Source organism: Gilbertella persicaria (assembly GCF_025201335.1).
Source record: "Gilbertella persicaria strain CBS 190.32 chromosome Unknown B0P05scaffold_30, whole genome shotgun sequence".
NCBI lineage: Eukaryota > Fungi > Mucoromycota > Mucoromycetes > Mucorales > Choanephoraceae > Gilbertella > Gilbertella persicaria.
In genome coordinates this window covers 93385-121166 of record NW_026251991.1, presented here as the reverse complement: position 1 = coordinate 121166, position 27782 = coordinate 93385, and the positions used below count along the sequence as shown (strand labels likewise).

At 37.3% G+C, this 27782-nt stretch overlaps 14 protein-coding genes across 14 annotated transcripts; 5 read left to right on the top strand and 9 right to left on the bottom strand.

The window, feature by feature from the left end:
- The first annotated feature begins 83 nt into the window (after window positions 1-83).
- B0P05DRAFT_549206 (Mak10 subunit, NatC N-terminal acetyltransferase-domain-containing protein) lies at window positions 84-2475 on the top strand. Its single transcript, XM_051579103.1, has 5 exons — window positions 84-301; window positions 360-760; window positions 810-1277; window positions 1322-1387; window positions 1430-2475. The coding sequence occupies exons 2-5, from the start codon at window positions 413-415 to the stop codon at window positions 2441-2443; spliced, it is 1896 nt and encodes a 631-aa protein (XP_051433040.1). The 5' UTR covers window positions 84-301; window positions 360-412; the 3' UTR covers window positions 2444-2475.
- B0P05DRAFT_549204 (uncharacterized protein) lies at window positions 2456-4593 on the bottom strand. The gene has a single exon (XM_051579102.1). The coding sequence runs from the start codon at window positions 4508-4510 to the stop codon at window positions 2477-2479; it is 2034 nt and encodes a 677-aa protein (XP_051433039.1). The 5' UTR covers window positions 4511-4593; the 3' UTR covers window positions 2456-2476.
- A 562-nt stretch (window positions 4594-5155) lies between these two features.
- Window positions 5156-6300, bottom strand: B0P05DRAFT_549202 (peroxisomal biogenesis factor 11). Its single transcript, XM_051579101.1, has 3 exons — window positions 6139-6300; window positions 5545-6083; window positions 5156-5489 (listed from the first exon to the last, which is right to left on the bottom strand). The coding sequence occupies exons 1-3, from the start codon at window positions 6271-6273 to the stop codon at window positions 5366-5368; spliced, it is 798 nt and encodes a 265-aa protein (XP_051433038.1). The 5' UTR covers window positions 6274-6300; the 3' UTR covers window positions 5156-5365.
- A 13-nt stretch (window positions 6301-6313) lies between these two features.
- B0P05DRAFT_494327 (uncharacterized protein) lies at window positions 6314-8081 on the top strand. The gene is made up of 9 exons (XM_051575358.1): window positions 6314-6566; window positions 6628-6734; window positions 6777-6879; window positions 6921-7150; window positions 7218-7261; window positions 7307-7482; window positions 7523-7670; window positions 7731-7817; window positions 7861-8081. The coding sequence occupies exons 1-9, from the start codon at window positions 6474-6476 to the stop codon at window positions 7932-7934; spliced, it is 1062 nt and encodes a 353-aa protein (XP_051433037.1). The 5' UTR covers window positions 6314-6473; the 3' UTR covers window positions 7935-8081.
- A 16-nt stretch (window positions 8082-8097) lies between these two features.
- B0P05DRAFT_549193 (uncharacterized protein) lies at window positions 8098-10214 on the top strand. Its single transcript, XM_051579100.1, has 4 exons — window positions 8098-8861; window positions 8910-9807; window positions 9859-10105; window positions 10159-10214. The coding sequence occupies exons 1-4, from the start codon at window positions 8156-8158 to the stop codon at window positions 10186-10188; spliced, it is 1881 nt and encodes a 626-aa protein (XP_051433036.1). The 5' UTR covers window positions 8098-8155; the 3' UTR covers window positions 10189-10214.
- Window positions 10215-12827, bottom strand: B0P05DRAFT_549191 (fungal-specific transcription factor domain-containing protein). The gene is made up of 6 exons (XM_051579099.1): window positions 12617-12827; window positions 12545-12571; window positions 12045-12500; window positions 11645-12005; window positions 11433-11594; window positions 10215-11381 (listed from the first exon to the last, which is right to left on the bottom strand). Exons 3-6 carry the CDS (start codon window positions 12464-12466, stop codon window positions 10251-10253), a joined length of 2076 nt encoding a protein of 691 aa, XP_051433035.1. The 5' UTR covers window positions 12467-12500; window positions 12545-12571; window positions 12617-12827; the 3' UTR covers window positions 10215-10250.
- Window positions 12828-12862: 35 nt separating this feature from the next.
- Window positions 12863-14502, bottom strand: B0P05DRAFT_549183 (phosphatase 2C-like domain-containing protein). The gene is made up of 4 exons (XM_051579098.1): window positions 14159-14502; window positions 13776-14111; window positions 13550-13717; window positions 12863-13496 (listed from the first exon to the last, which is right to left on the bottom strand). Exons 1-4 carry the CDS (start codon window positions 14490-14492, stop codon window positions 12892-12894), a joined length of 1443 nt encoding a protein of 480 aa, XP_051433034.1. The 5' UTR covers window positions 14493-14502; the 3' UTR covers window positions 12863-12891.
- Window positions 14503-14780: 278 nt separating this feature from the next.
- B0P05DRAFT_598159 (pyridoxal phosphate-dependent transferase) lies at window positions 14781-17190 on the bottom strand. The gene is made up of 8 exons (XM_051583169.1): window positions 16556-17190; window positions 16439-16503; window positions 16299-16388; window positions 15970-16261; window positions 15394-15917; window positions 15185-15343; window positions 14998-15122; window positions 14781-14948 (listed from the first exon to the last, which is right to left on the bottom strand). The coding sequence occupies exons 1-8, from the start codon at window positions 16895-16897 to the stop codon at window positions 14863-14865; spliced, it is 1683 nt and encodes a 560-aa protein (XP_051433033.1). The 5' UTR covers window positions 16898-17190; the 3' UTR covers window positions 14781-14862.
- Window positions 17191-17799: 609 nt separating this feature from the next.
- On the bottom strand, window positions 17800-18935 carry B0P05DRAFT_580302 (uncharacterized protein; the record flags this gene model as incomplete). Its single annotated transcript, XM_051582010.1, has 4 exons — window positions 17800-17859; window positions 17896-18208; window positions 18262-18507; window positions 18706-18935. 4 exons carry the CDS (start codon window positions 18933-18935, stop codon window positions 17800-17802), a joined length of 849 nt encoding a protein of 282 aa, XP_051433032.1.
- A 258-nt stretch (window positions 18936-19193) lies between these two features.
- B0P05DRAFT_456359 (uncharacterized protein) lies at window positions 19194-19620 on the bottom strand (the record flags this gene model as incomplete). The annotated part of the gene is made up of 2 exons (XM_051573947.1): window positions 19194-19442; window positions 19492-19620. Coding segments are annotated over 2 exons (378 nt in total), but the record flags the coding sequence as incomplete, so codon positions are not given.
- A 350-nt stretch (window positions 19621-19970) lies between these two features.
- B0P05DRAFT_618890 (uncharacterized protein) lies at window positions 19971-20890 on the top strand (the record flags this gene model as incomplete). The annotated part of the gene is made up of 3 exons (XM_051583422.1): window positions 19971-20292; window positions 20381-20473; window positions 20517-20890. The coding sequence occupies 3 exons, from the start codon at window positions 19971-19973 to the stop codon at window positions 20555-20557; spliced, it is 456 nt and encodes a 151-aa protein (XP_051433030.1). The 3' UTR covers window positions 20558-20890.
- Window positions 20891-21180: 290 nt separating this feature from the next.
- On the top strand, window positions 21181-22835 carry B0P05DRAFT_473891 (uncharacterized protein; the record flags this gene model as incomplete). Its single annotated transcript, XM_051574756.1, has 5 exons — window positions 21181-21489; window positions 21538-21594; window positions 21649-21877; window positions 21924-22538; window positions 22582-22835. 5 exons carry the CDS (start codon window positions 21181-21183, stop codon window positions 22833-22835), a joined length of 1464 nt encoding a protein of 487 aa, XP_051433029.1.
- Window positions 22836-22875: 40 nt separating this feature from the next.
- On the bottom strand, window positions 22876-23582 carry B0P05DRAFT_573098 (uncharacterized protein; the record flags this gene model as incomplete). Its single annotated transcript, XM_051581485.1, has 7 exons — window positions 22876-22938; window positions 22986-23033; window positions 23081-23167; window positions 23215-23258; window positions 23308-23385; window positions 23438-23528; window positions 23580-23582. The coding sequence occupies 7 exons, from the start codon at window positions 23580-23582 to the stop codon at window positions 22876-22878; spliced, it is 414 nt and encodes a 137-aa protein (XP_051433028.1).
- A 321-nt stretch (window positions 23583-23903) lies between these two features.
- Window positions 23904-26568, bottom strand: B0P05DRAFT_573097 (Rho GTPase activation protein; the record flags this gene model as incomplete). Its single annotated transcript, XM_051581484.1, has 6 exons — window positions 23904-24005; window positions 24058-24184; window positions 24238-25814; window positions 25878-26126; window positions 26174-26307; window positions 26352-26568. 6 exons carry the CDS (start codon window positions 26566-26568, stop codon window positions 23904-23906), a joined length of 2406 nt encoding a protein of 801 aa, XP_051433027.1.
- Window positions 26569-27782: the final 1214 nt, after the last annotated feature.

The window sequence follows — 27782 nt, the reverse complement described above, 5'->3', positions numbered from 1 at the left end:
AAGAAAAAAAAAAATAACAAATACGCTATGGATAAAACTCAGCCACCTTGCTTTTCAAGCATATCCTTCCCCTTTCTTTTCTTTTTTTTTTTCTTTTCTTTTCTTGTTCTTACGCGTATTTACCTTCCGTACTCATGCAACAGCCAATAGGCAAGATTGAAGGTATGATAATCCCTTATCAGTATGGACTAAACAGGATTAGAAGCATTGACTGATTTGAACATTGATGTACCTCATCAAGACAACTATTTATTACCTCAATGGAAAGACATTACTGCTTTTCTAGATAAAGCAACCCAAGGTAATAATAACAATAGTAGTAGTAAACATGAATGCATGAGACTTACCTTCATAACTAGATTTTGAAGTGGGTCAGTTAGTTCATTTACAGTCATTCACATTGTTTGATGCTATGAGTGCTATTGAAATCATGGATCCTCGTATGGACACAGGCATGGCTGTTGCAGAACCATACCGTGCATTTGACATCACGCAACAATTCTCTGCTGAACAAATATTGAGTATTATGGATAAACTCGTCACTCGTGAAATGGCATGGATATCAGGTCATTCTCTATCTCAAACTGTCTATACATGCATTTATTTTCACCATATCCAAAGTTTGAATGAATTCAGTATGCCTACATTAACCTCGCCCGTGCCTGATATAATCTATGGTGTATTGAGGACGTATATTCTTGCCACAGTGAAATGTTGTCATTATATCTGGATGGAAATGACACAAGGCAACATTTATGAAGTAAGTCCCCTCTAAACAGACAAAAAAAAAAAAGCTGACTCGAGATCAGGAAGAAGACTTTACTACCAATCTGTTTGGCTTATCGTTTGATCATCAACATCCAGATATTGTGATTTTCAATGACCTTGATTCTTCCATTATGCTCTTGAACCATTTACTCAACAATAAGCATAAAGAGAAAAGTAGTTTGGAAGCCTTATTGAATCGCATTGAAATCCGTAAATCCTTCTTACTTTCGCTTATCTATCTTTCACAACAGGAAGGATCTCATTTGCCACAAGCCAAAAAGGAATTGGAGACCATCATGAAATTGTTAGACAAGGTGGATTTATCACTTGCTCAAGATGTGCCTGAAGCATTTGATCCTAACATCAGTCGAAAACTAACAACACAAACACCCCCTCGACCTGTTGAATTGGCAACAGAATCTGAATCATTCAAAGAATATGGCTTGTTGATCAAGCGACTAAGGTCCATTTGTGATGTGGTTGATTTTACTTCAGTCACTAGTTTAATGGTAGGTTGTGTTCAGCAAGAAAATGCAGAGCTAATCATGGATAGAACTACTTTCTTGCCTTTGCTTCTCAAGTACCTTATCCTGATGCATTTACAAGATCCAAACTGAATGTAAGTGTTGACTCGATTCCATCAAGCACTCATGTTGGTTAGACACTGTTCTTTCATAATCAACGTATTTTTGGTACATTGCCTGTACCTACACTCATGATTCGTTCCATTCGAGAAATGGTCCAACCCCCTTCCTGGTGGCTCTCTTCCAGTAAAATACCTCCTGCTATCAATCCAGCCGAATTCTTAAATGCACATGACACACTCAAGTCCTTTTTGGACCGAGTCGCCATGGTCTTTGTTGAATTCTTCAAGATCAACTGCCACAATCGATCTCGACAACAGCGTATGTTGCGTAAAGTGGTGTCTGAATGGGAAATATTACAAGAAGAAGCAGCAGGCGTAGATGAGATATTTCATGCGCTTCAGAAGCAAAAAGAAGAAACCCCTTATTACTTTTCTTCTTGGGCCTACAATCTCAAGTTGGGCATGATGGAAAAGATCTTGTTTCTTGGGTTTGAACTGGATCTGTATGGTGCGCATGAATACATCATGATTTACTGGTACACTCAATGTGTTCTCAGTAGTCGTGCTTTCTTACTGGATAGAATATCGACCTTTGTAGACCAACCTTCTTATTATATACACACACAACAGCTATTGAATCATGTCAAAAAGACACTGTCTGAAGCCATTCTCAAGCTACTCTTGACAGCCAAACACACACACCAATTTGATCAACGTCCATTGATATTTGATGATGAAGAGACACGCTATCATCAACGATTCAAGTCATTTATGCCTTTGATATCTCCACCTCACCCAAGTTATGCTGTTTATCGAGAAAATATAGAGATACAAGGATTTGATGTGGCCAGAATGACAGAGATTATCAAGAGTGATTTATTAGAAGCCAAAAAAGCACTCGAGCATCTTTTGAGTCTTTCGCCTGAAGAGACCTCGACAGACATGTGTCCTGATCAATCTCGACTTGAACTGAAAGACATTTTACGTGTGGTGGTTGCCAACACAATTGGTCTTCGTTTTATCAATAATCAAACATCGATTGATTGTCTGTTTAAATATCATCCTTGGTTTGCTCATCCAGTTCAATAATAATAATAATAATAATAATAATAAAATAAGTGTTTATTTTAAAGATTTCCTAGCCATGTCTCCAATTTGATCAATTTGCTGTTTATCCACACCAGACCGTAATAAGGATTTCATGAGGTATCGCCAAGTAACAGCATTGGGTTCTATTTTTCTTGAGCACATATGATTAAATACAGTGAGAGCCATTTGGCTATTTCTAAAGATGGCACAGCCTTGTAAAAGAGCAGTGTAGGTTTCTACAGTAGGCATTACTTGTTGAGTGCACATGTGGTCAAATATGCTGATAGCCCGTGGCAAGTTTTGTTTAGCAAAACAGGATATCAGCGTGGTATAGGTATAGACGTGTGGTTGTTCAAACCCAGTCATGCGACGAAAAAGATCTAATGCTTCTGTCGTTGTCCTGGCTGGATCAATATTCGATGGAGAAAGAATACCTGCAGACGCAAGTGTGTGAGGGTCAAGCGAGAGTGGGCGCTTCTTTTTAAAAGAGACATAGTGACCTAACCCCTTGATCATGCTTGTGTAGGCACGTATACTGGGTTCAATGCCATCGTGTTGTAGTGTCTTAAACAGTCGCCAGGCCAAGTTGGCTTCTTTGTTCATCACCAGACCTTGAATCACCATAGCCAGTGTGATATCATCAGGTACGGATTGAGATCGCATCGCAATCAACACATTAAGAGCAGCAGGCACATCCCGGCATTGAAATAGAGCATGGGCCAGGACATGCTTGGATCGTCGTGATTCAGTCCCTAATGGACCAAGATATTCATAGCTCTTGATCACTTGGGCCTTGTCTCGTTTATGGCCATAGGCTGTGATGAGATGATGGACCATGATCGGATTCACCCGGCCTTGTTGATAAAGTACTTCAAATTCTTTTCTCGCCTTATCCACGTCCCGTTTTGTAGATAGCCACAACAAAGCTGTTTGAAGCATGCTGTCCATATTGCCTGACGTTCTGACCAACTTTTCCATCTTTTCAGCGACATTCAGGTTACCATGTCGAATGGCATTGACCAAGATGGAAGTATAGATCACATGCGTTGATTTTCGATATCGTTTCCGATAGACGCCCAACAGCTGCTGTGCTTTATCAAAATCGCCTGCTCGACTATAGGCCTCAATCAAGGCAGCAAACGTGACCTGACTTGGCTTGACTTTGTGTTTCCGCATTTCATCAAACAATTGCTGTGCGCTCGCAACATCACCTTTTCTTGCAAATCCAGCCATCAGCGACGTGTAGATATATACATTGTAGTTGTGATGATGCGACTGATTCATAGCTTTTAAAAAGTAAAGCGTCTGTTGCCTTGAATGAGCCAGCATAGTGATCATGGTCGAGAGAGTGGTATTGTCAAGCTGGATCTTTCGTGTCTGCATGCTTTCGAGCATCAGTTGAGTAACTTGCTCAATCAAGACTGGGTCACGCTCAGGTGCGTTCTTTAAGGCAATGGCAAGTGAATGATAGTGGTTGGCTGTGGGCCATAAGTCGGGATGATGAGTAGCCCATTGTGTTGTGTTCTTGATGAGTTCATAGGCTTCTTTGGCTCTTCCTGTTCGACTCATGGCAAACAAGACTTGAGATACATGATACCCATTCAACAAACCGTAGGATCGGATATGGTCCAATAAAGTCAACATGTTGTCTACATGGTTACCGTATTTCAATATACCGAGCAAATAGCCATAATGATTTGACTTGAGGTGTTTGTCTACATGGTAACTGATCATCGTGTTATAAATCAGCCATGCCTTGTCGGCATCGTATTGGATAGTGTTGTAAAGTGCTGTACGTAACGATTTAAAGATCTCTTTTTGTGTGAGTGTGTGTTGGGATAAGAATGTCAAGAGACTATCGAGGTCGACATCTTTGTTCATGGTGCGAGGGTGGAATGGACGATCCCATGTATGATCTTCTTTTGTCTGTAATGCTTGTGTGGACATGGACTTTTGCATCAAGAACCAAAACAGTGGTCGAGGTTGTGGTGCCATGGGTAATCGTGAACAACATTGTCGAAAAACGCATGATTTCGTTTTTCTCGTAAGACTGAAAGCAGGACGCATCGAAGGTGGGTCACTTTCGTCAATGTCGCCCTTTGAGGTAGAGAAGTATATATAAAAAAAAAAAAAGAGTTGGCCCTTTTTTTTTATATTTTACGAGAGTGATTTGCCATAATAAGCCCCAGGCCTAATGGAGTTTTAAAAATATCAAGAAAAAAAAAAAACGGACGACAATGTTGATGTCGTCACACACTCACAGCCAAAAAAAAAAAAAAAAAGTATCGTCTATCAAGTTATGTTGATAGAAATAGTTTCCTTACGAGTTCACTTTTTATCATGATCTTTGTTTGGCAAAGCCGTTTTACCTGTTTGATAGACAATTGTCGTATTTTATCTGTTCAAAAGTCTATTCAAACTTTTGATGTGGGGAAGCACCCATATGCGGATTTTGAATCTACCTTCATTTCTTTAGAAAAAAAAAAAACAAAGCATCGTCCACAAGTCCATTAAAGAGCGTTATAGGTTGATTAATAAGAATTTAAGCAATCCCTCAAAAACTTGTTTTACGTTTTTGAGTCATATCGTACGCTTTTCATATGACTATTTCAAATCTGAGACTTCCAGTGTATTCTACAACCTTCAACGAACATTTTTCTCTGATATATATCATAGTGAAATGTTACTGTATCGCTCACAAATCGCAATAATGTGAAAATGAAGAAAATCCTCAGGGGGGGGGTAGAGTAAGGGCTTTTAACGATATTCTGGTCATTTCACAACTTGTCATATTCTTGCATAGCAACGTCTGTTGATGTAGCTGATACATAGTAAACTCAAAAAAGATGGTTTTGGTGATATGTTTTCTTTCAATATGAGCCAGAAACAGATCATTTCTGATAGAAAAGCACTTTATTTTGTCTAAGCAGTTGCTTTCCAAGCAGAATAGATTTGAAAGATAGAAGCAAATCCACCAAATACACCCACCAAAACATCAGGGAAACTGGATCTTTCCAGGGACCAATGAACAGTCAAAGGTAAATAGCTAATAACAGGGCATGAGTCTTCCCCCCCTCCCACGATTAAAAAAAGAGACTTACCCAGTATTAATACATGTGTTGACAATCATGGTTGTTCTTTCTGCCTTGATAGCAGCCATCTCTGCTTCAGGATCTTCGTGTGTTTCAATATCCCCTGCCTTGATACGTCTTAACAAACCAGTTTCTTTTAGCTTCAATTGTTTGTATTGTTCAGCCAATCGACCGTATTCCAATACAACATAAGCAGCCCAGAATCGACAACTCCACATACCAATCTTGTTGGTTTTTTCTTCACTGAGAGGAATGACTTGATGAGCGCCTAACCAATAAATATGTTCTAAGGGATAATAAATCACATTAGCCCAGTTTTGAAGGCGTTCAATGGTGAGTGCCAAAGGACTGGAAGGCGGGTTGTATTCGATATAGTTCATGTATTGGACCATGGGCAATAGACCATAGTAACGCAATAAGATACGGAAATCACTGACAGGTCCTGATAGGTTTTGAATGCGTTGAATGACAGAGAGGGTTGACTTGAGAGGAACAGCATGACGCTTTTGAAGGAACCAAATAATCACTTTGGACCAATATTGAATGAACTAATACACGATGAATGAAAGCAGTTTTTTTTTTTAAGAAAAGAAAATGAAATACCATCAACACTTTATCTGTGCCTCGAACAGAGTTTAAGAAACGGATCAAGTGATCCAACTTGGGATTAGAAGGACCAAGAAGTTTAGCTACTGCTAAAGGGTTAAGTGTGTCCTTTTTGTGTTGTTTTTCAGACATGTTGAAAGAGAGAAAAAAGAAAAAGAAAGAAAGGGCTTTTATTCTCTTTTCACATGCTATTTTCCCACTTGATTTATTTTGCTGAATAACCCCCTTTCTTCCCCCCAAAAATCAAGTAATTTTGGTGTAACCAAAATAATTATAGAAAAAAGCCCGTTTCTTGTTTATTTACTTCTTTTTCTTTTTTCAATACTACTGAGATGCCACTTTATTCTCATTCCTCGACAAGTGTCTTGAGCGACACGAATGGAAAAGAGATAAAGTTGGAAAGACAGAATACAAATGCTCTTTATGTGCGTATATACATATATATATATATATAAACAAACAATATAGAAATTGATTTCATCTTAGTCTATATGGGATACAAAAAACTCCCTTTACCTTATCTTATTGACTGTGTTGGAGGCTATTGCTGTGATTTTATTAGAGTCTGTCTTGTTAGCTAAATTTCAACGAGAGTATGTTCATCTGTATCAACAATGGATTAATGACCTATATAGTGCTCATGTCAATATTGAAGAAGGCCTTACCAAGGGCATTCCAGTCTATTTAGTGATCTTTATTTTCTCGCTTGTTTTTCAAGTTGCACTTGCTTGGGATGCAGTAAGTATATGGTGAATCTTACTGATAATAAGAAGAGATAGGTTCGACATAAAAACACTATCCAAATCATTGCTTTCAACTTGTTTAATCTGTGTTGTTTTGCTTATGCTGTTTTTCAGTTCAAACAGATTTTTGAAGCACTAAAACAAAGATTAGGTGACAATGGTCTCTCTTGGGAATTACAGAAATTGATGATAGCCAATCCTGTCATTATTGGTGTGTGTCAGTTGGCTTATTTCTATCTTGGCGCAAGACTCTACCTTGAATTTGGGTAACATCATCACTCTTTGAATAGGGGGCGGGGAGTTGCTTATTTTTTTTTTTTTTTTTTTTGTTAGTTGGCGAATTTATAAAAAGATTGGGGCTGATCCAGACATAAGAAGTAAGAAAGTAAAGAGAAATAGACAGAGTTATTTATAGAATGTAGACATGTATCGCTGGTATCAAATCTTCTTGACTTTACTGAAGATTGACTTCTTTTTCTTTTTGGGGTTCTCGATTCAATACCTTGTGCTTGTACTTCAACGAGGCGACGTGGAATATCCATTGACGATCATTGCCTTACCTTTGACCTGTGTTGTGTTGGTACTGGCTGTGTATGCCGTAAGTAAGACAATCAATCACATGATATTGACAGTATTAGATCAAGCATGAATCAAAAAAGATGATTACCCTATTTTTTATTGGATTAGCTGCTGGTATAGCTTATTTCATATTCAAGATTTACCGTATTTATGACTATTCACAACAAGCAAAATACGAGTTTGTCAAGGAATTTCTTACTTTTTTTGGTAGTTGTCTATATTTAACCTATGCCTTATTTTTTTTTTTTTTAATTTTTCATCTTATAGCATGTGTGACATTGGTCTTGATTATTTTGACAATCATCAATGCGGCTATTTGTTGTTATAACTTTGACAAGGGACTTAAGGCACACTGTAAGTATTATCATTGGCATTTGAATCGACTCATTTCAATTAGTACTTTGTGATATGACTGAGCCTTGTATTCATTCAGAAGAGAATAACCATGGTCGTACATTATCTTTAGACTAGCATACCCTCTTTTTTCTTCTTCTACTTGTAAATATATATATAAGAATGGCTTATGTTTAGACATTCCACGTTCTATAAATTGGGCTGAGTTACCAAATAAAGCACAGGGCGATCACTCAAAAATTAAAAGAAAAAAAATTATTTCCCTCCCCCCCCTTTCTTTCTTTTACACATTTCTCGGCTTAACAAAACAGAGAGAAAAGAGAGTGAAAGAGAGAGATATGCAAGATTCTCTATTTAAACTGTTTGGCTCTGTCAAACTGATACAAGAAGTGACAAGGTCAAACCAGTCTAATACGACGTCTGTCTCTATAGACACTGAAGCAAACACTACACCTATACCAACCTCATCTCCAACAACTCGATCCACAACAGAACAAAAGCCACTCATCCCAACACCTATACCCAGCCTACTTCCCAGCAAATCCCGAGCCAAGTCTTATACTCGAAAAAATGCTAAATACATGCGTCATCATCGCACTCGCTCCTTTAGCACCAAAATGTCAAAGAGTAAATCACAAAAATTATTGTGTTTATGGCCATTGCCTCTTGTCACTCGCTATATGATTGGAATGGCTTTGTGTATCTCCACACTTCATTTTTTTGATTTACTCAGCCTGTCTTGTGCTGCACCTTCGTATGTCATCCATCGTCTGGATATCAAAAACTTGGTCCTTTCACCCTTTTTGTTTGATTGGACAGTGCCAAGTATGGTCCTGTATGGTTGGAACATGTTGATCTTGGGATTATTTGAAGAATCCTTGGCTCATATGGTGGGTGGTTCTTGTCGATTTGTTGGCCTCTTGGGCTTTTTGTTCTCTGTCGTCTCTGGCTTGCGTATCTTGTTAGGTTTCATTTTCTCTAAATCTACAGGTTGGGCTGTTCCTTCTTTGTTCTTTAGTAATTCAATGCATGAGTGTAGTCAAGGTAACCTTACAATTTTTTTTTTATAGAAATGACCTAATTATGGCGTAGGACTTTCTCCGTTTTTGTTTGCGCTACTTGTTGTTCAATCACTCAGCATAGAGGATAAATATATATTGATCTATGGACAAGAAGAATCAAACAACAAAATCACAGTTCGAAAAGTGACATTGCAACTCTTGATGTGTTTAGCCAATTACATGACCAAGAATATCTTGTGGTGGTCCATGTCTGGCCTTATCACTGGCTTCATCACCACAGTCTTACTTCAGACCATCTTGGTGTTTGAAAAACGGACAGATTCGACCAAAGTGAAAGATGTTGCTGAATTTGTAGCATTAGAACGGTACCGTCGTACACCCCTTTGGCGATTGATTTGGGGGGCTGTTCAAAAGGGCATCTGGGTTGTTGGACTCACGGTGCCTATCTTGTTAGCCTGCAATGCCTATTACACCCGCGAGTTTAAAGTAACTTCAGCAGAACTCAACAGTATCTCACAAGATCCGTATTTGTTTACTTTTGTGTTCATGACAGCCCCTCGACGTGGTGATCCTGCTTATCTGGCAAGAACGATTGAATCCTATTTAGCCAACTGGCCTGAATATCCTGCAGCTGATTCACCTTATCGTCGTATGCAAGCCATGATTTATACTCATTTCTCTCATCATGCACAGTATGATATTGCCCAAGCTTATTTCTCCAAGACAGTTAAAGGTCAACGGTACTTAAGATGGGTGCGTGAAGAAGGCGAAGAGTTAAACCAACGCCTTCATGTCTCGAAAGCTTTGGATTATGTTGGACAGCATTTTCAAAGTACTTATTATGCCTTAATGGAAGATGATTTCCCTGTATGTGGGTTACAAGAATGGCATGAAATTGAAAATGTGATCTATAAATCAGAAAAAAATGTACCTCATCATTGTGGTGTCTTTGTGGGTACAGGTGGAAGGTAAGAAAGAAGAAGTGAGAGAGTATCATGATATTGACCTTTTTAATGTAGTGGTCTTTTCTTGAAACCTGAATTGGCTCGTTTGACTTCTGAATTACTCTTGACTTATGTAGATATACCACCCGATATTATTATTCAAAAGTGCTTAATGGGCCAATTGCCCGAATGTACTCGTTGTACTGATTCTTTAGTGACAAGCAAGACATTGCTCATGTATCATATTGGTTATAATACCTCTACAAGTCAAGATAGAGTGTACAAAAAAAACGAATTTCAATGTGGATGGCGTCACCCATTTGTAAGTAGTAATAGTAGACTCTATGTCATGATATACTGATTGCTTCATTCTAGAATGGTGATCCCAGTGTCATTACACTTTAATATATATTTATCATAGACTTATTATTTACTATTGTACAGTTTAATCTAATAAAGTTGTTTAGTTATTGAGACACATTGTTCATCCATGCACTCAATTGATCCCAATCGAAATTAATAGGTAAATCCCAAAAGACATTATTAGGATCATTTCGAAAACCATGATGATCTTGAGGTTGATTATCTGCTGTGGGTTCTAATGTATTTAGATTCTGAAGGATGTAATCTAAAGCACTTGTCTCATTCGTGGTATCAAAGCCAAATTGAGTTAATGTAAAGGCCTCTTGATGCACATTGGACAGTCTATGATCTGGTTTTTGCAGCAAGATAGACTCAACCAAGGCCATGGTTTGTTGGTGTCGATGAATCTTTTCTTCTATACGCGATTCTTGATCTGCTAAACTTTTATCGGCATGATCATCTTCTGCATGCAGATCTGCATTTTCTGTAATACTCTTAAAGACTTGGTAGAGTCGATAAGCTGTTTTGGACATATGTTGTAGTGTTTGCAAGAGTTCTGTTCCCTTTTTTAAATCAAGCTTGGCTGCCATAGATACGTGTGGATCAGGATGCTTGCCATTGTACATGTGAATCAGTCCAAATTGCATGATGGGATACAATGTAAAGGAATAAGGACACATGAGAAAATTCCTGAGTGTCAATCCAGACGCAATACGCATGCCTCGAGTGGCCGCACTGGTACAGATCTGTAAAGACGTACAAGAAGATCGCGATTGCGTTTTACAAATAAAGGGTTGGTGCAGCAAGACTAACGTACTGAAATAAAACAAGAGCATGGACGCAATCACAGGTGCAAAATGGCCTGTGTCTTCATTAAAATCAGGCAGTTGAATGCTTTTCAAGGCTGCCGGAAATGCATAACGCCATGCTGTCAATTCAAAATCAAGTCGTGTCACTAGACCATGGCTACCGTGTTCTGAACTATATTTTTTAGCTCTAGGTGTATGTAAGCCCTGTAATACTCTGCCAAGTATCTCTGCGAGTTTGATGAATTGAACAAAAAGTTCGTAGATTTGAGGTCGAGGATTATGGTTATCATTGAGGCTGTAAGGAGTCGTCAGGGAAGGAAAGCGAGGAAAGACGTGTGCATGTATGATTTTGTCTTTATCAGCTTCATAAGCATCCATGACTTCTTCTATATCTGCACCTGAGTCAGGATAAGATACATTGATGTCCTTTTGTGATGAGTTTTAAAAGAGGTGGGGGAGGACTTTCTTTAGACTTACTTCATCTCTCAGGTTAATAGGACGCCCTAGAATGGCTGTCTGAAATCTATCGGTGATATATAATGCCCACCAAATCCTTTTACGAGTTTCCTTTTCGTTTCTTGGTACATCCCAATCATCACAATTCCTATGCAAACCTAATAAATGGGCTAATCGTATTGCCTTAAAGCATGTTGATGAGCCCCATTTGATCCTTATGTTTATCTACTTACAAAGCCTCCCAATTGCCAACAAGCAGATGATTTAGAGTCTCGATCACCCCTATGGTTTAGAATCAGAACAATGGCTTGAATCATAGACACAGTAGGTGTAGTGGACCATTTAGAAATAATGTATTCTGCTTGATCAAAGAATTGATTCGACCATCCTACAGGCACATCCCAAACAGCATCAGAAGGCAGCCTTCTTTTTCTTGCAGGCTCTAGGCTTTCACATTCGACAAAACGAGCAGCAGCACCAAACATGGCATTCAGTAATTCGCCTGAAGGAAACGTATTGACTCGGTCTCGGTATTGTTTCAGAAACTCAGTTTTGTCAATGACAGGTAGAATTGGATGAATATGAGAGAAATAACTAAGAATCAATAAGGCATCTACTATTACTTTGACTTACATCTTGAGCAATCGCACAGTTGTATATTGATCTAGTCCAGTCACTGTATAAATGTACTTGTGAATATCTTCACCTGCTGCATGGATATTCTTTGGCCATTGAAACACTGGTATTTTACTCCTTGGTTTTTCATTCTTGACTTCTGCTGCCAATACAATACCATCACCAAACCGCTTAATTGTATGGCCTTGCCATTGTTTATTATCAGACAAATTGAGCTTGTTTGAAAAGAACTGGAGTGTTGCTGAATCACCCAAGTAGTGTATACTGTCATAAGTAACGCCTTCTGGCCATTGTCTAGGATCCAATACACCATATTCTTCAAGAATGTTGGATAAAAGTATATCTTGTTTCTTTTTGTGAGTCTTCAGTTTGGGTGATACACTCTTTTGGTGTATTGCTTGTTGCACCATGGTTTCCATAGTGTGAATACGTTCTTCAAGATCTTCAGCATATCTTTTCAAAAAATTAGCATCTATTCAACTTATTTTAGGTGTTACCCTTTCTGTGGACCTCGCTTTTTGGCCCTAAATAGACAATGAACAAGCTTCTCAAACCTAGTTGTTGCTTACGTTCTTGTGAACTGACACTTTTGATGGTAAGCTTGACAATTTAGGCAGACATCGCCTTCAAGAAAAGTACATTTGGCTTTCTTTCTTCTACACAAATCACTTTTTTCTGTATCAATAGACAATAGTCAGATCAGACATACCATGCTCGAGTAACGCGATGTACTTGGCTCGAAACAGCTTGGTCACTCATGGTTTAAAATAATAATAATAATAATAATAATAATAATAATAATAAATAAGAGAACAGTCTCTTTGCATAAATCACATTTATTGAGTTATAAACGAGACCAAATCCATCCGGAAAACCATGAATTGTTCTTTGGATTAGCCAAACGAGGCACATTGGTTTCTACTTCTTGTGCTTCATACACAGGTCCTACATTATCATAGACAGGGCTTGCGTCTGTGGTATCCAATTCAATCACTGTGACTGTGATATCATCACGATAGTTTCTTGAAGGCTTTCGAGTCAATCGCTTCGAAAGTTCTAATGTCTCGTCTTCAACAGGTTCTTTGACATGCACATTTTTGTATACTGCATCTAACAATAGAGCCTGACGCACAAGATGGGTTGCAGGATTGACGTCCTTTTTCCAGGTACTCATGATACGAGCCGCTTCTTGATCTCCTTCTGTGCTACGACAATCATCCCAACTCAATTCATCCCAAAGACCATCTGTAGCCAAAATCACAAAACGGTCATCTTTTTTTATCTTGTGCTTGGACACCAGAGGCTTGGATTGAAGGTAAGGTGGTGTACGGTAATGGACGACAATGCGGTGATGGTAACGAGCAAATGTCTTGTAACTATCATAAGGGATAAAGGGCAAGACCTTCATTTGATATTCAACAGGTACTTTGTACATGATATCACCAAAAGCTAAATCATAATAAGATATATATATATATATATATATATTGAAGTCTACTTACAACCACCAACAGCAATAAGGCCGAAAATACGGTTTCTCATCACAATTACATCAGATTCTTTAGGAGGATGTTGGGATAGTAAGTGTGCTTTCCATTTAGGATCAGCTGGGGATTGTTCTTCTACAAGACGCCTGCCTTTCCATGTACCATCTTGATCTTGACTTACGACTAGACAAGACAGATGAGCGTTCTATACTTCTTTTTTTTGGATATAGAGGTAACTTACTAACAACACGCGAATCACCTGTATTGGCTGAATAGATATAACCGTCTTTAAGATAGACAGTACAAGCACATGAACCATTGATGGCTTCATTGATAATGGCTTCAGCAGCTGCTCTATCGGGTTGACGGGCCACTGCTGCCTGGATGTCCTTTTCGGTGGTTCGTTTCAAGTTTTTGGGAAATATGTCATAAAAGCGTTGTTGGATATCTTGATCCAAGTCTTCAAAGGCTGTAGAAATAGCTGATTCGACATCTTTTTTGTTTGAACCAAGTTCTCGAGCCATGTAAATCGGCAATTGTTTCTTGATCAATCGCGAACAATGAGGGCCAATGTGTCCTAGTGACAAAGTCAAACTTCGATACACGCTATAAATATTTACTTACCGTCATAAACGCCTGCTATCAAACCTTGTTGGAACGTATTGATACTATAGTTATCTTCTACAGGATCATTGGAAGGAAGTTGGTTGGTGTAGATAGCCTTGATTTTATTTGTTTGAGGTTTGGTAACAAACTGTCCTGAATAAAGACGTTGGTCAATATCTTGACTAGAGAGTAAAGTAAAAGGACGGTGGTCATAGTGCTTGGGAGTAGAAGGCTGAGTTGAGATAGTCACTGCTTCATTGGGCAGTTTTTTATTGACAGCATAATAATAGCCACCAGCACCTGTAAGACTGAGGCCTGCAATAGTAGTGATGGTACGTACGGGAATAGACATGAAAGAAAAAAGAGAAAAATAAATAAAGAGACTGTGGCCATATTTCTTGATTTTTAATGTCAGTTTATTTTGTGCTAAATTCAATTTGTTTATATCTGTCTCTGTGTTCAATGGTTGAGGTACAAGAAAAGACTCACCAAAAAGGCGGTTAAAAAATTGAACAAGACCAACAGAGCTTTTTCCTAAAGAAAAGACTCTAAAAAAGTACATTTTTATAACAAAGTATATGGATGCATTTCAAAAAAAAAAAAAAAAAAAAAAAAAAAAAGTTGACCATGACAAACAGACTGAAGTGATTAGTGAGAAGATGTTTATTAAATTAAATGGGGATAATAAATATAGACAAGCAAATATAGATATAAAATACACACTAGTAAGTTGATTTTGATGCCTGAGGCTTCTTCATTTTAAGATAAATTTGGTCTCCAACTTCGCTAATGGCTTCTAGAGCAAAATCTATTTTCAAGAATAATAAGTTATTTGTCTTTTGTTTTGCTTTATTTACCTAAATCTTTCTTTGTATGGGCTGCTGAGATACAGAATCTAGCTCTTGCTTCTGCAATTGGAGTTGCTGGATAACCAACAACGACTATAGCAATCCCTCTTTTTAGTAGTTCTCTAGAGAACAATCTATGTCAATAATATTTACATGAGTCCAAGGGTCTAAAGTACACATGCATATAGATACTTACGGTATTTTAGCAGGTTGGAAAAGAAGCAAAGGAACGACTGGACTACCTTTATCACCATAGACAATAAAGCCCATTTCACGCAAGCGAGCAGAAAAATAAGCGCTGTTTCTGGCAAGTTGCTCTATTCTCTTGGCTCCTTCGCTTGTTCCATCTTCGCCTCTAATATAAAGCACATAAATAAGATACGCTTTTTCTTTGAATTTACTTACGCAACAATCTTCATACTTGTTATCACTTGTTGTGTAACGGGTACAGACATGGGCTCTGCATAATTGTAGGCATGGTTGTGTAATTTTAAATGATCAATGATTTTTTTATCAGCAGCAATGTAGCCACCAGCAGAGCCAAATGATTTAGTAAATGTACCCATCAAAATATCAACCTCAGCAGGGTCGATATGGTAGAAATCACAAACACCACCGCCATGTTCACCAAGAGCACCGATAGAGTGTGCTTCATCGACGTATAAATAGAATTTGTACTTCTTCTTGAGTTCAATCAGTTCAGGCAGGTTAACAATGGTTGCCTCCATGCTATAAATGCCTTCGACAATCACCAAAATTTTTTTCCATCGACGATGTGTTCTTGGCTGTCCTTTAGAAATGGCTTGTTTTAAAACATCACGTAAATGGTTCATATCATTGTGCTTGAACGTTTTTACAGTAGCACCTGATAATCGCACACCGAAAATGATAGAAGAATGGTTAAGTTCATCAGAGATAACAAGGCAACCCTAGAATGTCATCGACATTTACCAACCCGCTCGATTTTTTTTTCTGTCTTACCTCATTGACTAAAGCAGGAATCGTAGTTGAATTTGTAGCAAACCCCATACTGACCACCATAGCAGCTTCTTTTCCAACAAATCTTGCTACCGTTCTCTCTAATTCAAGATGTAATTCGGATGTACCTGATTCAGCTCGAGGGTTACAATGAGAAATACCATTTTGTCGAGTGGACAATTCAACGTCATCCGCGCACGGACCAGAACTTTGTGCGAAACCCAAGTAGTTGTAAGAAGAAAAATTGAGATTCTCGGTCACTTTGCCTGTCAGCCTTCCAAAAACTGATGAGATTCTAATAAATGTATACATATATTCGCTGTTCAACTTACTTGAAGGTCTTGTTATAATCGGGACTGTATCTTTCTAGTAAATGAACTTGACGGCCCGCAACACCCGTGATTGGTCGATTCCAACAATCACTAACAAGGCACAAATAAACAAAACAAGGTCGAATGATAAGATAACTTACCGAATGCGCATATACATGCGTCTTGTGTAGAATGAGTCGTAATCAGAAAGTAAAGGGGCCATGCCCTATGATACAATCAGAGATGAGTCATTTGTATACATGCATAGAAGAACTTACGTTTTGAAGCATTAGATGAGCATATGCTTTGGGCTTACAAATCTTTCCAAAAAAGTCTCTCAGATGGCCAAATAGAATAAGCAAAAGGATATTCAGGTATGTCACAATCACAATGTTGAATGGTGCAGGCTCCATTGTCTGTTGGAATTCCTTGTATGACTTTCTTGATGTTGTCTTCCAACGACAATGGCTGTTGTTGGGCAAGTGAATGCTTCCCACTGTTTTAGACGTGGTACTCAAAACAGAAGGCAATGCCTCTAGTTTTTGTGTGGATAACAGTCCATTGTCAAGCAATGATCGAGAGAAACTATTAATTGAAAGTGAGCGCTTGCCTTTGCCCATGTTAAGTGATAATATGAAAGAAAGAAAGAACAAAAAGGAAGAGATATCAATCAAATGTCTATGACACCAGTCAAATAAAATCCCTCTCTACTGTTACTATCATTGTCATCATCGGTTCAAGATTTATCCCATATTTTTAATTTCGATATAATTGACAATAGGTTTGCCGAAACAGCCATTGCGACTCGAATATACCCTTGAAAAACATAACATTAGCAGAGCCTATGTGTCGGATTAGAAGAGAAATGATCATGCCATTCTATTTGAATGAACAAGGAGATTAAAAAAGAGGGAAAAACTTTCATGCTGATATGAACATGAAAAGAACAAAATAGAAAGTGACACTATGTTTTGAAGTGGTATTTATGTTACACATTTTGACATAATACGAGAGATATCTGCATTTTTTGTACAACAATTGCGGGAATTCAATTCACATGGCCCAGACATTGATAAACAGAATCATTATACCAAGCAATTGCATGGCGAAGGCTGTATATTTGAAGCAGATACATAGTCTGTGTACCTTTAAAAAGTAGTAAAAAAGTATTGTTTTGTCTGCTGTTATCGCTCGAGACAAAAGTATACAAATCGGATAAATTTTTTTTTCAAAGGCACCGGATAAAACGGGTGTATTCCAACGGATGTAACTGGAGTTTAAATTTTCCTAAAGAAGCCACAGAGACACTTTTTACTTTACAGTATTTCTACTTCAAATTCAGACGATGTTAAATTTTTTTTGGACGAATAGAAATTTATGTTTAGACTTTTTACCTGTAATGATCTTCATCCTTTCCGAAGAAAAGAAAGCCGTGTTTGCTACGGCGATACTTCAGCAGAAATTTGAATAAGAATAACTTTAATGCTCTCATAAAAGGCTCTTACCAAATTTATAATATTTTTTAAGCATTGGTTTTCTCTCGCTTAAATGGTTCTGGTCTTCCTTCTCCCATCCAAGCGGCCTTCGATATTTTCATCATATTTGTGGCAGCATTTACATCTCTCTGCCAAACTTTGTTACAATTTTGGCAAGCAAGAACGGAATTGCCTTTGAAATGCGTTATTTTCACCACTCCCAAGTTGCTATAAAAACACGAGCTGCACGTTTTAGATGTTTTAAATTCGTCAATCGTTAAAACGATCAACGCACCAGCAGTTTCGCGTTTTTTCAGTGTCTGAAACAGTTTCCCTACCACCCCACATCGAAGATTTTTCAACTTGACCATGTCTTTACCAAAGACACCATCGCCAAAAACGACCAAAGGGCACTTTTCTTTTTCTTCGCGAAAAGGAAGGGGTTTCCACTTTAACCTATTAAAATAAAAAACTTAGAAACTTCTATTAGAGAAAGGCTGATTACTTACTTCTTTGCGGTTGTATCAAGTTTTGATTTTAACCCTTCATTTTCTTTGCCACCATCTATCTTGGGCTTTTTCTTCTTCTTTTTTCCTCGCTTGACATTCTTCTTTCCTTTTTTCTTCCTCTGAAATTTGTTGTACTTGGCAGTACCGTGAGTTAACATATTAACCATCATTTCTGGTGCCCGTTGCCTGCCTTGATACAGCTGGAAATGACACTTTGCGGTTTCCTTGCCGTAAAATGTCAGTAGCCTGTTAAGATGTGCTAATATGTATGTAGCATAATTTTCATATGAGTCTGGTTCTGTTGTTTTTGACGTGGGAATTTGGGACTCGAGTGTAAGGATACCAGAGCGTTGTTTCTTTGACTCAAGTTTTTTGCTATACACAGTACTACCTGTCAAATGGTAGTATTCCTTGGCGGACGACTTCCGAATTTGCTTAGCTGACTCTACGCCTACAACAGCTGTAAATAATGATTTATGTCCTGGATCAAGGAAAACCGGTTGATACTGATTGATGACCTCTTCGTAATTGAAGTCTTCAAGAGCTAATTCAACACCAGTGCCATCCTTCTTTTTTTCCCTTCGATAGAACAGAAGGTCAACAGAAAAACCGTCGGATTTGAATGTGTTTCCAAACAATATCTTGTTATTTCCGTTGGGTGTGAGATCATCCATCCTAGATATATTATAATTATCAGAAAGAAAAGAATATATTGTGGACGGTATTATACCATACTTTAAACGTAATTTTTTAAAATTAAAAACACGATGAAACATGTTGAGTTGATCTTTATAGCCCCTTGGCAGGATCTCTTTGATAAATGGTGCTAATGCATTAGCGCTTATGCTTACGAATCTCCAATGTAAACCCGGCGTTGGTGACAATGAAAACAGTCTTGGTAGAGGTAATCGTCTGACATCATAGACTTTGTGGCTCTTGTGTTCTATCTCGTATTCCGATATAATGTTAAACAGACAAGGAATAAATGTGTTAGGCGCTTGAGACAGAGTTGTAAGAGCCACCCGGGTCGTTATTGACTCCTTTAGTGGCAGGAAGGTTTTATCAACCATGGTTTTCTTTTCTTCAGTAGATTCAAGACCTCGAGGCCACACGGGATTTCCTTGGCACACATACTGGTAAACGTAAGGGACAATTTTTATAACATCTGAACGTTCCATTGACTATATATAGTATTATTTACGTACTCTTTTATAATAGTATTGTACTTACTATGAATATATTTTGTGTTTTATAGAATATATACTTGTATACTCTTGATTCAAATGTTTCTACTATGTGATTGTTGTATACTGTTTGTAGCTGTTGGGACGCTTCTGAAATGCACTGACTGACGCCACTGAAGGAAAAACTTCAAGATTCAGTTTCCAAACAGTGATTATCGGAAATCTTTTGTTGTTGAACCTCACAGCAAAAGATTGACTGATTTCAAGAGCTGCAACCTTAACATTGGATGGGCTCTGAATAAAGGAACCAACAGGAACCTTGATACTTGCCCAACTAGACACAAGAATTATCTTGGTGCAGTCTACTGTTCAAACAACTCGTATATTCCACTCGAAAAAGAAATAAGACCTAAATACATTCTTCAGCTCATCAAGACTCAAGAATGTACTCGGGATGAAACTGAAGAGATCGACCTTACTTTGCCAAAGAGCCTTCTCAAAGGTGAGAAATCTACTGGCATTGTTATGTCGTACCTCTATGATATCAAGAACAAAGATATTGAGAGTTGTTTATCATCACTTTTCGAAGCTACTCCTATCGTCTTTGTAGATAATTCAAGCCTGCTTGATCTGGATAATTATATTGAAGATGAAAGACAAACTGCTACCAACCCAAGTGCTTCTGCATTTGATGTGCATTCCGCCAGCATCACAGACTTTTTGTCTTTGAAAATGAATGGCAACAGAAGCCGTTCATGCTACATTGATGCTCCATTTAATTTGTTTTTAGATGTGTCATTCCTTTCATCAAAGAAGAATTCCCCGAAGCGTGCGACAAAAGAAACAAGTAAGACAATGTTCTCTTCAACTCATTTTGTCAATACAAAAACGGTAATAGCATTGAAGGTAATCAGGCTATCAGATATTTTGTTTAGGGGAAAAAGAAAATACTTTCACCAAGGGTGAAATGGATGCTTCCTACTTTTGCTTGGATTGGTTCCTCTCTGGTTTATCTGATAGAACAAAAAGTTTGTTTTCTTTTAAGTCTGTATATGAATTTTCGTTATGCAGCATCTCAGAAGAGCACTCTTGCTTTAGAGAAAAAAGATTGAATGCTTTGCCTTTCATCAAAGGGAATTTCCCTCGTAAAAAATAAGGCAACGCAATCAAGCAAAAATATGAACTTCCAATATGCTGTCTATGACTTTTCAAAGGATACGTTGTCTGGTGTAATTGGATCAGAATCTAAGAATAATGAAAAAGAAGCAAAAAATCAACTTGACAAAGCAGATCCCAACTACAAGCCCAAAAGAAAAAATGTCTCCGCATTATTGAATTGTAATTGCAGTAATACATGACACTTCTGAGACTAAAGAAAGCAACTTTGGGTATCACTATTAATAAGTGTCTAATAAAAGTGGCACTTCTTATGTTTGATTTTGTGCTGAGCGATTACGTTAAGTATTTATTGTTCTTAAAATCTTATAGCTTCATAATAAACATTTCAAAGGGCTTCTGCGTAAATTCCAATCTTCACAGCGCGCCATTTATGGATATAAGAAAGGGTTCTTTGTTGTGCTTGTTTTTATGAAAGGAAGGAGTTCTATTATATAATAAGGCTTATTATGCTACTCACTAATATGGTATGCTGCATTATATTAAGGCCATCCTAGCTTATTGATTTAAAGTCCAGTAAAAAAAGGTTTTTCTTTTCTTTTTTCAAACACGACATAGAATGGAAGAGCCAACACCTAAACGCGCTCGTTATAGTTCGCCCGATTTTGAAGATGATGAAAACAAACAGATGGCCAAGTCAAGTACCACAAATAACAAAGATTCCACCGATCTTTATTTAGACACGATCGATAGACATATGCTCGACTTTGATTTTGAGAAAGTGTGCTCTATTTCTCTTTCTCAAATCAATGTCTATGCATGCTTGACGTGCGGAAAGTACTACCAAGGACGTGGAAAGTCTTCCCATGCTTATTTTCACAGCATGGACAAAGATCATCATGTCTTTATTAACTTGCGCACCTTGAAGGTGAGCGTGTCATTGAAACAAGTAGATCATTAACCCTGTTCTGCATAGGTCTATGTGCTTCCCGATGGTTATGAAGTAGAAAATGCTTCTCTTAATGATATCAAAGTACGTCTCAAAAGCCGAGACAGATGACTAACGCGGTTTTTTCTTTTAATACAGTATGTCTTGAATCCTATTTTGACAAAGAAGCAAGTTCATGAATTAGACCAAAACCTTGTCATGTCTTATGATTTGAACAACAAACAATATCTGCCTGGATTTGTAGGTCTCAACAATATCAAGGCAAATGACTATGTCAATGTGGTAATTCAGGCATTGGCACATATGCCTTCTATTCGAGACTATTTTATTGTCGAAGATTTTGAAAAGAAAGGCTCTTCACAATTAGGTACGCATTATTTGGAATTATATAAACTTTTCTCAACATGTACAAGTATGTCGATTTAGTGCTCTCATCAGAAAAATGTGGAATCCAAAAGCATTCAAAGGACAAGTGAGTCCTCACGAACTACTACAAGAGATTTCAAATGCCAGTCAAAAGAGATTTAAATTGACCGAGCAAAGCAATGCCATTGACTTTTTGTCATGGTTCTTGAACACACTTCACAAAGATCTCAATGGTACTCGAAAAAGAAACAGCAGTATTATCTATAAAAAACTACAGGGCGAAGTGAGAGTACAATCCCAAGATTTCAGTTCATCAGGCCAGACTAGCTTAAACGAAGCCCTGATGAGATTTGATGAATCCAAACCTATCAAAACAGTCAACTCGCCCTTTTTGTTTTTGGCACTTGATTTACCACCAGCACCTTTATATCAAGATGATAAAGAGAAAGATATTATTCCTCAAGTCCCTCTCACGACGATCCTTGCCAAATTTAATGGAACCAAAGTACAAGAAGTTGCTAATCAAATGCGAAAATACAGCATTACTCGGTTACCTCAATTTTTGATCTTCCATATAAAGCGATTCAACAAGAATAATTGGTCTCATGAAAAGAATCCTACCATTGTCAATTTCCCTATCAAGAACATTGACATGTCGCATTGTAATGTATACACACCTACTAATTATGACTAACACGATCATAGTTACTAGCGATCCTGATGCGGAGAAGCTAGGTGCTCATTATGACTTAGTGGCCAATATCTGTCACGAAGGTAAACCTGAGTCAGGTTCTTATAAGGTTCATGTTCGCCACCGTGGTACGGGGCAATGGTACCAGATTCAAGACTTGATTGTAGAAGAAATTATGCCTCAAATGATCTTTTTGTCTGAAAGTTATATTCAAGTAGGTTCATCTTGTTTCGCTTTATTTGTATTGACTCTTTTTTTTTCTTGTTAGATTTGGGAGAGAAAGAAGAAGGAGGATCAATAAAAGAATGTTACAATAGTTGTTTAGTAAGGAACTCATCGGTGAATGTTTCTGGATCACGGATATCATAACCCTAATTTTAATATAAGCTTGAATTGCTCAAAGATATTATGAACTTACTCTATTCACACTAATCTTTTCTTGAAGATATGTTTTTGCACTTGCATACTATTGAACAGAAAATGAGATTCTATCATGAGAAAAAGAGGACTTACGAGCATGTTGATCTCAGCTTTAGCAGTAGAAGGAGACCAGTAAATAAACAACAAAGGAAAATTGACTCTACCATCACTATGTTTCAACTATAAAAGCTTAATCAAACCCCAATTCTTCTTGTCTCTTTTCCTACCTCATAACTCAAGATAATAAAGCGAGGTGTGTTCTCTGGTAATTCTAAAAAAAAAAGAACATTATGCTATGATTCATCAAGGATCAACAGTACCTTCAACCAAATCTTCTATAGAAATGTTATCATAAACTTCATCCTCAATGATCTTTAGTGATTTCTTATCAATTTGTACTATGTTTGATGAATTAGAGACATACTATCTCTGAACGCGTTTTACACTTACAAACAAAGGCAGCGTTTCCACTCTCGTACTTTGCAAAACGAAAGTTGTCGAGCTTCTTTACAAGATCTGCATCTATTTCACAAGTTGAAGTCTGTAAAAAAAAAAGCTATCAAAAAAGAGCTTTTATAGACGTTTTACTTACCATGATATTATAAATACAAAAAAAAAAAAAAAAAAAAAAAAAAAAAAAAAAAAAAAAAAAAAAAAAAAAAAGAAAAGGCGGGTTTTTAAAGAAGGATGATTGTATTCTTGTATGACCAAATTAGAGAGAGAGAGAGATATATATATATATATAAAAGGTATTATACTAGAGGATTATATATGTAAAAATTACTATGAGTCACAGAGTTTGGAGACTACAGAGAGAAGAAAACTAGATAACAAAAAAAAAGATATTGTAAATAAGCTCTGAACATCTTTTTGTAAAGAGTATATATGTGCAGTGATTTTGAATATGTTGTTTACATTACTTATGCCTGGTTACAAACGTCTTATTCAAAAGAGCGAGCGTTTTAGTGACATTCAAGCGAACATATTCAAGATCCAATAACTCGACATTGTCTTGTTGCTAAAAAGATTTGGTTAAGCCATGTTAAAGATGGGAGGAATCAAAGATTTACCTTTTCAAGCAAGTCATCTAATTTCAAGTCCATTTCCAATATAGCTTTATCACGTCCCTTAAAATGCATAGCAATGATAAACGTACCAGGTAAAGGCGATGTGATTGAGAAAAAGATATTAGGACGCCTGTAGGTTTTTTTTTCCTGTTAGCGATAAAAAAATCAGATGAAAAGACGTACCTGTTTTCTGGTACGGTGCTTTCAGTAATAACACCATCTTTTTCCAAATGATTATGTGAGAACTTGAAGGGTCCTTTAGGTGGACCTTTTGCTGCTTTTCGGTGTTTTCCTCCACCTTCAATTTCAACACCAATACCAACTGAATTTTTGGATGTCTTTTCACCACCACTTTGAATTCTGACATTTTGAAGATAAGCCTTGTAGCTTTCCAGTTGACTTCTTAAATAGCCATTGTGGTCCAAGATAGTCTTGTAGACACCTTCCAATGATGTTGATTCCTGTAACACTTTTTCTTTTAAGCTACCCAAATGAGCTAGCTCCTGTGTGATTTCTTCCACAAGTAATTTGTAGTGGTCTCGGTGATCAATGACGCCCGCATCTTCTAGTTCACGCAACATATCTTTAACTTTAATACCCTTTCTTACTAGCTGTGCGTCTTTGGTAGTAGCTGCTGTCTCTGCAATGTAATCTAAATCCAAAGGACTAGAAGCAAGATGAGGCAATGAACGGATCAATTGAACATAAATTGCTTTGGTTTCCATATAGAGGATATCGTTCTGTGTGATATTGTTTTCTGACATGAGTGCAGTGGTAAGGTCTTGAATAGGTATTTCCCATCGACTAAACAAAGGCAGATCAACAGTCTTGTTCTCTTTTCTTGATACTTGAGTAGGTGCAGGAGAGAGATCAGACATCAAGATACGCAAATGATCTTTTTCTTTAGGTGCAACTGTATCCAAATGACGCTGAACAAGTAAATGTGTACTGTACATTTCGTTGAGAGTAATGTTGATCAAAATGTCTTTTTTGGATAGTGCCATATATTGATCCATTTCGAGCGTTTCATAAAAATCACTGACTTCACATAGCTCATTCAAGAACTTGTTGATTCTTTGTTTGTTTTTCTCAACAAAAGGGTTTGTGGGTAACATGTAAGTCTCTTTAGCATAAGAAGGTCGATTGGCCAGATTCTGTAGCATTTTTGCAATCAATGTGAGTGTTCTTCTGGGTGCATTACCAGGCACAGTATCCAGCAGCATATAGGCTCTTGGTGTGACAATAGCAGGATTGATAAATCTTAAGAAGAAAAACCCACCAATCATGGAACAAACAGAGTATTCCGAGGCGTCTGGACTCTTTCGTTTTGTTAGAGAACGAATTTGCTTGCAGATCCAGCGAATACCATATGGCACAGAAGAAGTGGATGAGATAATAGTGGTCAAGAAACTTTCTGCAATGTCAACAAGCTTCTCAAGTCGAGGCTCAATAATGCTCTGAACAATAGGGTTACTAGCAGCTACTTCTGGTGTGACACTTTTTGGCAAATCTGGTGGTAAATATCCCTTTTCACTCTCCATTTGTGCCACCATTTGTTCATATACTTTGAGTGGGTTAATTTCCAAGTTCAAGTTTTGATCTTGCACAAGATCTTTAATCTTGTCTGATAAGATGGATTTTAGGTAAGATTGACCGGGACCACGTCTAGTGTAAGTGGTCATCATACGAGACACAGGTGTATTTGCTCTCAAGAGTGACCCAAACTCTGTTGATGTTTCAAACTGAGCAGCAAGCACATTCTAATATAGGATAAATAAGGTTTATGTTTGTGCAGGATATATATATATATATATATATAATACCTGGAACATAGTCAACAACAGGTGTTCTTCTCTACTCTCATATTGATTTCCATAGAGTGTAAACATGACAGTCTGAAGTAGAGAATCGATTTCTGCCAAACTAACAAGTCTGCATAATGTAGCAATATGTCTTGGCTCACTTTGTAAGATGTAAAAAAGATTACCATATAGCTGCATTTTTCTATCATCGGGAAATGAATCACTTTCGCCCATGCCATGTTCCTCAAGATGGGAAGCCATTTCATTTTGCTATGATTCATGATTAATCAAACTAGTAGAGATATCTCTAGACTTACTTCATCAAGAGCGATACGGTTCTGGATTAAGAGAGCAATACGTGAATCCAAATAACGCACATCTCTTTCTAATACAAAATTCTTTTTAGATTGTGCAGAAATCTTTGCCTTCAAGTCTCGTAAACTTCTTTGTGCTGTCATGATAATGAATAAACGATGGTCAATAGGTATGTGTTACCTTGTGCTAGTTCATCTTCTACTTCGTTATCTTGCTCAGCAGCCATTGAATAAAAGGCAGAGACTGAATATCTTTTTGAATTGCGGCCTGATTTCCCGCGACTCGAATGATGGCTATTGGCAGCAGCAGCAGCAACGGCTCTTGATACTATCTGGTTCGTACCTGGGTTACTAGGGTAACCATAAGCTTGTACCATTCCACTTTTACGATCTGTCATCGTTGAGTAAGTGTTGTGTCTCTAGATGACTGTCTGTGTTTGCTATACGAGAAGAACAAAAAAGAAAGAAAACAAAGGAGAAATAAAAAAATTAATATAGTAATTAGAAACAAGCAAAAGCTTACTATGGATTCCCACAATTGGAAAGAACAAAGTTACACAAATTAGTAGACTCTTTAGCAGAATAAAGAGCTTCTTAAACAATGACTTGACTCTTTGTCTGGCTGTTTATTCATGAACTATGCATTCAAGCAATCCATCTTGGAAGAAGAAAATGATAAAATATTCTCATTAAAATACTATACCAAAAAGGAATTCATGAGTTTAGCAACTATTGATCAATATTGATTGTCTACCAAATCCGCATTCAAGTAACTGTCTTTCATTAATGAACAGTGCTATTTGGACCACAAAGAAAGCGTGTTCTTGATTTAATTCAAGTACCGTTTCTACTGTTAAAACATAAAAAGGATGTCCTGGATCTGTAGTGAATCAAGACATATTTTCTAGGGTTTACGCCTTGTGAAGCAGGTTCTGCCTCGATGGTTCCTGACGTCTCAATTTCTGAGGATATACTTTTTGCCTAAAGGGAACAAGTAAAGTGATTGGTTAGTCTTCAATGAAAGCTCCTTGCCCTGAACATTGGCAATAGTTTTATACATCAAGCAAAAGTCAGGAACAAGGCAATACTCTCTAAAAAAAAAAAAAAAAGGAATTTGCCCAAAAAGGATTTTAAACAGTGTTCAAACTGTGCCTTTTGTTTGTTTGTGTGTTCAAGCACATACATATTGGTAATAAAAACGATAATTGAGTACGTTTATTATGGCTCAAATAATAAATGATCTTGTTTCTCTCGCTTTATCCACACTGTTTTCTACAATTGAGTCAATTCGTTTGATCTATGCTGTTTAATTAAAAGAAATCGTTTTAAAAAAAAATACGTTAAAAACCAGCAAGGCTTTTCATTGACTCATTTTTTTTTATTGATCTAGATGATCTATTTGCAAGCCAAATGAAATGATAGAGTACAATGAAAGCAAACTTTAATAAATGCGCATGGATGATCATATATTCGTAAGCACTGGTTACGGTTTACTCTGATGGGAAAAGCAACTACATGTGAATATAGAGATTTACCCCGGAGACTAGGAGATGATGTTGATGTCACTCCGCTGATGGTGTTATTATTTTTGTCAGCATTTATTTTAGATTTC

Excerpts from the sequence above, each read along its gene's own strand:
- B0P05DRAFT_494327 (XM_051575358.1), top strand. The coding sequence starts at position 6,474 with ATGCCACTTTATTCTCATTCCTCGACAAGTGTCTTGAGCGACACGAAT. Across the intron at positions 6,567-6,627 it reads AGAATACAAATGCTCTTTAT|TCTATATGGGATACAAAAAA; the intron begins GTGCGTATATAC and ends ATTTCATCTTAG. Across the intron at positions 7,671-7,730 it reads GGAATTTCTTACTTTTTTTG|CATGTGTGACATTGGTCTTG; the intron begins GTAGTTGTCTAT and ends TTCATCTTATAG.
- B0P05DRAFT_549206 (XM_051579103.1), top strand. The coding sequence starts at position 413 with ATGAGTGCTATTGAAATCATGGATCCTCGTATGGACACAGGCATGGCT. Across the intron at positions 761-809 it reads CACAAGGCAACATTTATGAA|GAAGAAGACTTTACTACCAA; the intron begins GTAAGTCCCCTC and ends ACTCGAGATCAG. Across the intron at positions 1,278-1,321 it reads CTTCAGTCACTAGTTTAATG|AACTACTTTCTTGCCTTTGC; the intron begins GTAGGTTGTGTT and ends AATCATGGATAG.
- B0P05DRAFT_549191 (XM_051579099.1), bottom strand. The coding sequence starts at position 12,466 with ATGGAAACCATGGTGCAACAAGCAATACACCAAAAGAGTGTATCACCC. Across the intron at positions 12,006-12,044 it reads ACTGTGCGATTGCTCAAGAT|TTATTTCTCTCATATTCATC; the intron begins GTAAGTCAAAGT and ends ATTGATTCTTAG. Across the intron at positions 11,595-11,644 it reads GTTGGCAATTGGGAGGCTTT|GCAATACGATTAGCCCATTT; the intron begins GTAAGTAGATAA and ends ACATGCTTTAAG.
- B0P05DRAFT_549183 (XM_051579098.1), bottom strand. The coding sequence starts at position 14,492 with ATGTCTATTCCCGTACGTACCATCACTACTATTGCAGGCCTCAGTCTT. Across the intron at positions 14,112-14,158 it reads GATAGCAGGCGTTTATGACG|GACACATTGGCCCTCATTGT; the intron begins GTAAGTAAATAT and ends CTTTGTCACTAG. Across the intron at positions 13,718-13,775 it reads AGGTGATTCGCGTGTTGTTA|TCGTAAGTCAAGATCAAGAT; the intron begins GTAAGTTACCTC and ends TGTCTTGTCTAG.
- B0P05DRAFT_549193 (XM_051579100.1), top strand. The coding sequence starts at position 8,156 with ATGCAAGATTCTCTATTTAAACTGTTTGGCTCTGTCAAACTGATACAA. Across the intron at positions 8,862-8,909 it reads AATGCATGAGTGTAGTCAAG|GACTTTCTCCGTTTTTGTTT; the intron begins GTAACCTTACAA and ends ATTATGGCGTAG. Across the intron at positions 10,106-10,158 it reads GTGGATGGCGTCACCCATTT|AATGGTGATCCCAGTGTCAT; the intron begins GTAAGTAGTAAT and ends GCTTCATTCTAG.
- B0P05DRAFT_598159 (XM_051583169.1), bottom strand. The coding sequence starts at position 16,897 with ATGGGCAAAGGCAAGCGCTCACTTTCAATTAATAGTTTCTCTCGATCA. Across the intron at positions 16,504-16,555 it reads CTCATCTAATGCTTCAAAAC|GGCATGGCCCCTTTACTTTC; the intron begins GTAAGTTCTTCT and ends ATTGTATCATAG. Across the intron at positions 14,949-14,997 it reads CCATACAAAGAAAGATTTAG|ATTTTGCTCTAGAAGCCATT; the intron begins GTAAATAAAGCA and ends TCTTGAAAATAG.
- B0P05DRAFT_549204 (XM_051579102.1), bottom strand. The coding sequence starts at position 4,510 with ATGCGTCCTGCTTTCAGTCTTACGAGAAAAACGAAATCATGCGTTTTT.
- B0P05DRAFT_549202 (XM_051579101.1), bottom strand. The coding sequence starts at position 6,273 with ATGTCTGAAAAACAACACAAAAAGGACACACTTAACCCTTTAGCAGTA. Across the intron at positions 6,084-6,138 it reads GCACAGATAAAGTGTTGATG|TTCATTCAATATTGGTCCAA; the intron begins GTATTTCATTTT and ends ATCGTGTATTAG. Across the intron at positions 5,490-5,544 it reads AACACATGTATTAATACTGG|CTATTTACCTTTGACTGTTC; the intron begins GTAAGTCTCTTT and ends CCCTGTTATTAG.